The 8156-nt window shown below is 36.4% G+C and overlaps 1 protein-coding gene across 1 annotated transcript; it reads left to right on the forward strand.

The window, feature by feature from the left end:
- The first annotated feature begins 2622 nt into the window (after nt 1–2622).
- On the forward strand, nt 2623–6814 carry LOC104596753 (bet1-like SNARE 1-1). Its single transcript, XM_010258033.3, has 6 exons — nt 2623–2819; nt 3352–3442; nt 5247–5394; nt 6244–6300; nt 6406–6465; nt 6566–6814. The coding sequence occupies exons 2-6, from the start codon at nt 3420–3422 to the stop codon at nt 6653–6655; spliced, it is 378 nt and encodes a 125-aa protein (XP_010256335.1). The 5' UTR covers nt 2623–2819; nt 3352–3419; the 3' UTR covers nt 6656–6814.
- Nucleotides 6815–8156: the final 1342 nt, after the last annotated feature.

Raw genomic sequence — 8156 nt, forward strand, 5'->3', positions numbered from 1 at the left:
ATTAGGCATGAAAAAGTTCAACTACCAAAGGTGAAGAACAGAAACCACGTTTGCCTCCTGCAGCCATTACAAAAAGAGTTCGAGTTATTAAAATACCTCCATCCTCTGTAATACCCCACCATCACCGGAAATTAGAAAGAATATACCATAAAAAAAGATTTAACAGTTGAAGCCACCGGTGATTAGATGAAATGACCACAAATACCCAGAATAGATGAAATAACCCAGAACACAAGTCTTTTAATCTGATTAAAAATAAGGGTAAATTATCCTAAACTTTCAATTGCAATAATTGAGTACTCTGAACTTTCAAAAATGACACTTGGGTCCATCTATTACTATTTCGCTAATTAAACATTATGTAATATCAAAAATACCTTTTTCATATATTTTTAAGATCATTCTATGGAATAAATTCATCACCTGAGAATGTGATCGACGAAAGATTTGAATATGTTATTTAGTGTCCATGTGAGAATGCCATCGAGGAGAGATGTCTAGTTACCTGACTGATCTCAGAAATACACAAGAAAGGTATTTTAGACATTATGTTAATTGATGGGATACTAATGAATGAACCCGTTTATTTTTGAGAGTTCAAGGTACTCAAGTATTGAAAGTTCAAGGTACCTTATCTCTACTAATCTCCTTTTTGCTGTTAAAGATATTTCTGTGAATACTGAGTTTTTAATTGAAAAAAAAAAAGTAAGAAATTTCAAATACAGCCTAAAACAACAGTTAACCAAAGCAGTCCATTCTCATGACACGAGTGGGTTTGTGTTTTGCCGACCTTTTGCTACATCCTTGATCCTACTATTATCCATTCCTGTACGGCTCTGCCTCTCAGTCAAAGCAAGCCTACTCAACTAAGTAATCACATTTAGACTTTGGTTTAATCTGTTAAACAAACATTAAGGAAGTGAACACGCCAACATCGTAGTCGATTAAAGCACATGCCACATTCAACAATTTTTGAATGTGGATCGGTGAGACTGAGAGGATTCAGAGCAAGACAAAAACAGCAAGGATTGAATTAAAGCTATGTATGATACAAGGAAAAAGTAATTACAAAAAAAAATTAGACTGAGCTTGAACAAACATTCATGAAGTGATCACACAGACACAGCATAGCTCCCAAATACAAAAGAAAATACAAACAATGCAAAAGAACACCACTTCAACGTCTTGGCAATGGAAACCCAAACAGGGCCTTCGGGAAGAATCTCTAAGAGGCCGAACAGCACAGAGGCCACGATCATAGAGATGAACACAGAGCCCAAATATATACTCACGAGTTTCTTGGTTTCGGCATCTCCAGGAGGAAACTTAGCAATGAGGATGGCCGGTGCTGCCGGGATCGGCACGAGGCTCACAAATCTGCGCAATGATTCCTTCTCAGCAGTTGTATCACTGGTTTCTTGGACCCTCGAAGGAGAGGTAGTAATGGGTAGTTTGGAAGAGGAATGAGGCGCCATTAATTGATTGTGGAGGATGAGTGGTTTGCAAGAGGAGGACAAGGTTGAGCTAATGCCTAATGGGTCTTCTCTTCTGTAGTTCAGTTCATGTGTCCTGTATATAGAGAGGTGAAGGATATCGATTTGGTGTGGGTGTCTAGGACATGAATCAGGAGCTTAATCTTCTCTTAAGCTTTCATGTCGACATGTTTAGTAGTTGATGAACCTCAGTGGTCTTAGCTAGCCATTGATGTTCAGAAAGCATAGCAGATAGCACAACTGGGTGATCTGTTGAGCGGAGTGTGGCTGAGTGAGGTAGTCTGTGGCAAGTCATGACTTCCCCACGTGAATAGGTAAGGCTATACCCAGAAACAGGAACCCAATTCTGTTACTTGATTGTTGAGTGGAGTGTGGCTTCCTCGTTTTTCAAATGTCAGTCAGTCGGCTATGGATTTTCGATGGTCTTACACAGGATAGAGCTAAAATCAGATAAGCTCTCCAGCTCAGTTGTCTCCAAAACATTTTACGTGCAGGGGAAGGCTTCAAGATTAACTAACAATGTCGACATGACAAGCCCGCCCGGGAAGCGATTCATTTATCAGAGAGAGAGAAAGAGAGAGAGAGAGAAGGGTTGTGATGGCGTCCTCCTGGGAGTACAAATATACTGCTTCACTACGTCCATCGAACGAGAAAAGATTCCATTGTAACGGTGGATGTTCTGGGTCCATAGTAGTATTAGTTTCATGAAGAGGGTAAATTAGAAGATTAGATCATCCCTGAACGGCTGGACTTTTATTTGCACCAAAGACCCTCTTGAACTTATTCTCACAAAGATCCCTTCGTTGGTAATTGGTATAAGGAGTCTGGTATGACTGTTTGAACTTTTTTAAATCTCTAAACTATTTTTTCATTAATGATTTTTTTTTTGTTATTTTGTTTTCATTTCTATTTTTTATTGCTTTAATTTTTTTAAGCCCTTATTGGTTTAGTTGATATTAATTGCATATTGTTTTTGTTATAATTTTATGTTTTCATAGAAATTTTTTTAGTTTTTTATTGTAATTTGAAGTTTTTCGTGTGGTTATTATGATAAACTAACTTTTCGATCATTCATCTTAACGGATAATTGCCAATTTGCATTTACCCCAGAGTACAGGCTTAGAAGTTAGACGCCTAGAAGGTAGTAAACTGTAATTTACCAAAAAATAGTATATGGCCATTTTGCCCATTGGAAGGGAAAGGAACGTTGCAGCGAAACCCCTCCCAACTCCCAGGTGGAGAGAACTCCGTCCTCTGAAGACAAAAGAGGAGACTGCGGCGATCAGGCAAACGCTGGCGACATCAACCGCTGAAACTCCGGCAGGGGTAATGTTGCTTTTTCATATGTCTCATCTCCATTTCCTTCAGATCTGTGCATTTACCGTTTTGTTTTTGTTGGATGTGTGCTTTGTATTCCGTGTTTGGATGGATCTATGCGTTATTCATTTTTCCTCATCAAGGGATCTCAAAAAATTGTTTAGTATCGAACCAGTTGTGGAGTCTATGTTAAGTATTTTCTACTATATTTTGCCGTCAAACCCATCAACCAGTTGTAGAGTCTATGTTTAAGTGTAGAACCAGTTGTTTAATATTCTTGTATGTTTTTCCTTCCAATTTATTGTTCATAAGATATAGCTCCCTGGTCCGTAGATAGGTATTATTTAGTTTTTCAATTTTTGTGTATAAATCCTTTTTATGTTAATGTGTTATTTGAGAAACAGTTAGTAGGTGTGGGGATACACATTTATTTTGAAAAATATTATTGCAGGTGATGACAATCTGTTTTTGTGAAATCTCTTCATATTGTCTCTTGTGTTGGTCTTGGCTCTGTTACTAATCATGTGAAATTTGTTAACAGAGAGATTACAGAAAGTTGGGAGCTATATTGTTCTGGGAAGTGGAACAGAACAGAGAATTTACTAAATCATGAAATCTATGAATTCCAGAAGGTTTGTTCTGATGTCTTTCCTTCTTTTCTTTTTTCTATTTTTTTTGGGTTCTTGTTAGTATTTTGATTGGTGCTTGCAATCTGCACAAGATATTTACATCACGTTCATTATAGATTTCTCTTTTTGGGGCAAATATTGGAGTTCGGTTGTTTGTTTTCTGGTTCCTATCATAGTTTATTTTCTAATTTATTTTTTTATTTTAATCTGTTGATTTTTTGGTGGTTTTGCAAGTCAATGTTTGTGAAAATATGGAGTTCCAGTGATCTAATTGGATACACAATCAGTAACAAAACCAAAGTGGATTAGTTAAATGTATAAGATAAAACAAAAATACAGAAAGGAAGTATAAACCATCAACCTGAGGAGTGGCTAAAGGAACCAACAGCCAGGATCACTATCTTTTTTATAGAGATCAGAAAGAAATTTTATCCCAGCATAGCAATCTGCAGTTCAAGGATTTGCTTTCTACTTTTTCTTCCTCTATTTAGAGTATTAGTTAGGGTGTTGGCCAACCTTCTTTTTCTTTATGAGATAAAGTAATGTATATGCATTTTATCAGAAAACCAGAGTATACGTGAAAGGATATACCAAGATGCACAAATATGCATATGCAACACTCTCTAGAACAAAAGGCTTTGAAGGAACAGAGCTGTTTCTATACAAGAAGACCTCCCAAATCTGAAAGTAACTAGACCATCTACTATGGCATTCATTTCCCTAGGATAACAAGGTATCTAAACTGCTAAAGTCTCTAGATCTCATTTAACAGGCCTGCTAGACAGCATGGTTCATTAGTCATTACCAACTGTTAAACCATTAAATGCATTTACAAGTCATCCTTAATAGCCAGTGAAGAGAGATATGATTGCTTGACAATTTGGATTCGAGTTTAGATAGTTCTAAGTTTTGTTTTCTCTGAAGTCAACACCACAAACCTGTGGAACTGGAGGCTCTCAGTGGTATGGCCAGTGGGCCTCATGTTCTCCCTGCTCTGTCCCCACTCCTGAGGCCCCTGTAGTGTGTACTATGTAATACCAAGAAAATAAAGGCTGCTAAAAACCATGAGTAAACAAAGATGGACTATTCTAAATTATCAGGTATGGATTCATCACCAATTTTTACCCTAAGAGTTTAAGGTTCTTTGATTACATATTAAATCCTCTCAAGTGTTGTGTTGGTGTACACACTTGTCCAACATGATGTGGTTGCCCTTGCCTGGTTTAACATGTCCATGTAACATAGCTTTTAAGGCTTGTCAAAATTGAGTTGCATTTAATGATGGCTTATAATAGCTTCTTTATTATTATCTAGAAGTCTTTAGGAACAGTACAATCTCCTCATACATCCATATTTACTATTTAAAAGCTATGTTACATGGACATGTTAAACCGGGCAAGGGCAACCACATCATGTTGGACAAGTGTGTACACCAACACAACACTTGAGAGGATTTTGATTTATTTGTTTTTATTTGGGATGAACCGGGCAAGGGCAACAATCTCCTTTTTGGTTTATTTGTTTTTATTTGGGATGAACTAGTTGTATTGTATCTTTGTCTTCTATATTTACTATTTTCTCATACTCATTTTAATAGCATAACAATGATCTGTTACTGATAAAAAGCATGCTTATCCTTGATGGTTTTTCTTCATGATCTGTTTCTTTTTTAAAATTTTCATATGTTGCAGAACTTCTTGGTTATATCCCTGGATGCCTTCCTGTATATCAATTTAAAAGGAAATACCCGTGTTCTTTGGATTTTAGCCATCATTGTGACTTGTTATGGAATGCCATCCCTATGCAGGGAATTTCGTAGCAATAGAGCTGCTCTCTTTGATGGCATTGAAGATGGTATCAGGGCCACCTCATCCTACTCATCCCGTGAAATTTATGAACATGACAATGATAGGGCTCTTGATGGATTGCAAGATAGAGTCAGTCTATTGAAGAGAGTAAGTTTGGTGGATATGTTTCTGTTTTATAATTTAGTTGTCTATTTGTAATTAGTGTCATAGCTTGATAGGTCTTCACCAGGGAAATAAATGTTTAGAGTGTTGCAATGTGCAGTTCCTGCATGCATGTTTTTGCTACTTCTCCTTGGTTCTTGGTCAAAATAATCATTTTTTGTGTCTTCTATTATTTCTACACACTGATGTTTTTCAAAATGAAAAATTCATGTGTAGTACAAAGTAGGATTGAGGTGTTTTGTAGAGACTTTGATTTATAAACCTTTTTCGAACCGTTCTAAGTTTCTGATCCATTTTTACTTCACTACTGTTTATGATGTAAAAGATGTCTCTATCTTTACTATACTACTGATCTATCAATTTGTTTCTTATATATATGCTGTCTAAAATACGTGGCAAAGGCACACTGGAGGACTATGGTTTTCCCTGCTTAAGAGTTTTAAGGTAGTATTTACACGAATACATGATTGTAAAGAAAAAAAAGGTAGTATTATAGGGTACAAATGATCTGGTATATGTGGTTCATTAGAATGAGTGAATGGTGTCAACCTCTAATCGTTATGCTGATTGTATTTACACGAATACATGATTGTAAAGAAAAAAAAGGTAGTATTATAGGGTACAAATGGTCTGGTATATGTGGTTCATTAGAATGAGTGAATGGTGTCAACCTCTAATCGTTATGCTGAACTGCACTATCATGATACCATGGCATTTTAATACGAATGCTTTGCATTATATTGTGTCCACCTGGTCTTTTGAGTTGATTCCCATGCTTCAGAATATCTCCTTGAATTGAACCTTGATTCCCATTTGTGAGTTAATGATTCACAGCTGACGGGAGACATACATGAGGAGGTTGAAAGTCACAACCGAGTATTGGACCGGATGGTATGTAGGTGGCACTCATATAAAGCCATTTTAATCTCTGTTTAATTGAAAATTATTTGTTAGTGTCTTAATTTTTTGTTATGACATGGATTACATGCATATCAGGGAAATGATATGGATGCATCAAGGGGAATTCTTTCAGGAACTATGACTCGGTTCAAGATGGTGAATAAACCAGATTGCCCTTTGTTCTATTTCTAATTTTCTATCACGTTTCTTTCTACAATATCTGTTCCTTGCTAAATATAGTTCACCTGAACTGTAGGTCTTTGAGACGAAGTCAAGCAGGAGAATGTTTACACTTGTGGCATCATTTGTTATCATCCTCCTAATCATATATTACTTGACTAGGTGACAAATTTGTCTTGTAAAGTTGGTGGGATAAAATTACCATATTTAGTACAAGTGGAAGGACATGCATTTAATATCTTCGTACATAATACTAATCCGAGCTCCTGATTTTAAGATATTTCCACCTATAAATAGATATGAATATGTGGCTATGTATTAGATATATGTTTGGGTGGTGCATGGATTTCAATTTCTAATTTTCCCAAAACATCATCTAAGAAGCATAACAATTAGAGATAGCAATTTCTACCCTACCTACTTGATACCCACCCGATTGGGGTAACATTTTTTCGTCTTTTTTAATTGCTTGATGAATGGATTTTGGGATTCTACAACCCGTACAGGTATGGATAGGGTACTTATTAGGCTAAACTCGACCCTCCTCGATCCACACATTGTTGAAAAGCATATGAATTTTATGTATTAAGTGTTGAATTTAATAATATTTTAAATATAATGTGAAGGATAATTAATAGTTTGTATTTTTAACAGGGGGTAGGGTCCCGAATGACAATGCCGATAAGGTTTAGAAATATCGAATACATATTTATTTTTGCACTCTTCCCAAGCTGAGCCTTTATTTCTTTTCATTTCCATGTTTGAACTTCTGTTTGCGCTGGATTTTCAACTCATAATGCTTCTCCTTCTTGAGTTCTATTGGTTAAATCATCATGCCTAATTTCATTGCTTTCTGAAATCCCGTTGTGTCCTAACAAAGTCCTGTAAGGTTGATACGTGTAATGAATGGACAAGGACCAGATGGTTTTGTACTCACTGGTAGAATTAGATTGAGTTGAGAATTTTGTATGGTTAAACCGTTAAAGAATAAGGTAAGTTTCTGAAACCTTGCCTGAAGTTTCTCGCTGTTGCTGAAACCTCCTCTGAAGTTTGATAATTGTAATCACCTTCCCTGAAGAATTTTGTATGGTTAAAGAATAGGGCAAGTTTCTGAAACCTCATCTGAATTTTCTCGCTATTGCTGAAACCTTTTGAAGTTTTGCGTGCGTTTGGATGGGGAGTATAATCATGATCCATGTAAAACTCCACTCCTGTTCAGTTTTGCGTACATTTGGATGGAGTAGAGTTTTACGTTGATATTCGATGTAAAACCTATCAAATGTAAAGTTTTACATCGATTATCGATGTAAATATTACATCGATTTTAGTGATGTAAAAATTTACACTCCACCAAGGTTCAAAATATTGATACGTCCGATACACCGGTATGGGTGTATCAGGTGAATCAATACTATCTTTTTTAGTTTTTTTTTTTAATTTTTTCTGAAACCAATTCAGGGGGGGCCGGTTTAGGTCTCCTCCATCCCCTGAACCGATCAGACATCCAATACACCCACTACAGGGGCATATCGGTAGGGTCCCGAAATGATACGTATCGATTGATATGGGCCGATACGTGTCGATACTTCGAACCTTGCACTCCACTAATTATGTTTTTCAAAAAGCAACAGTTTCTTTCACGGTTCAATGTAAAATGTTATCGGTGT

The sequence above is a fragment of the Nelumbo nucifera genome, chromosome 5 (genome assembly GCF_055504915.1).
Source record: "Nelumbo nucifera cultivar China Antique chromosome 5, China Antique-T2T, whole genome shotgun sequence".
Classification (NCBI taxonomy): domain Eukaryota; kingdom Viridiplantae; phylum Streptophyta; class Magnoliopsida; order Proteales; family Nelumbonaceae; genus Nelumbo; species Nelumbo nucifera.

Excerpts from the sequence above, each read along its gene's own strand:
- LOC104596753 (XM_010258033.3), top strand. The coding sequence starts at position 3,420 with ATGAAATCTATGAATTCCAGAAG. Across the intron at positions 3,443-5,246 it reads AAATCTATGAATTCCAGAAG|GGAATTTCGTAGCAATAGAG; the intron begins GTTTGTTCTGAT and ends ATCCCTATGCAG. Across the intron at positions 5,395-6,243 it reads GAGTCAGTCTATTGAAGAGA|CTGACGGGAGACATACATGA; the intron begins GTAAGTTTGGTG and ends AATGATTCACAG.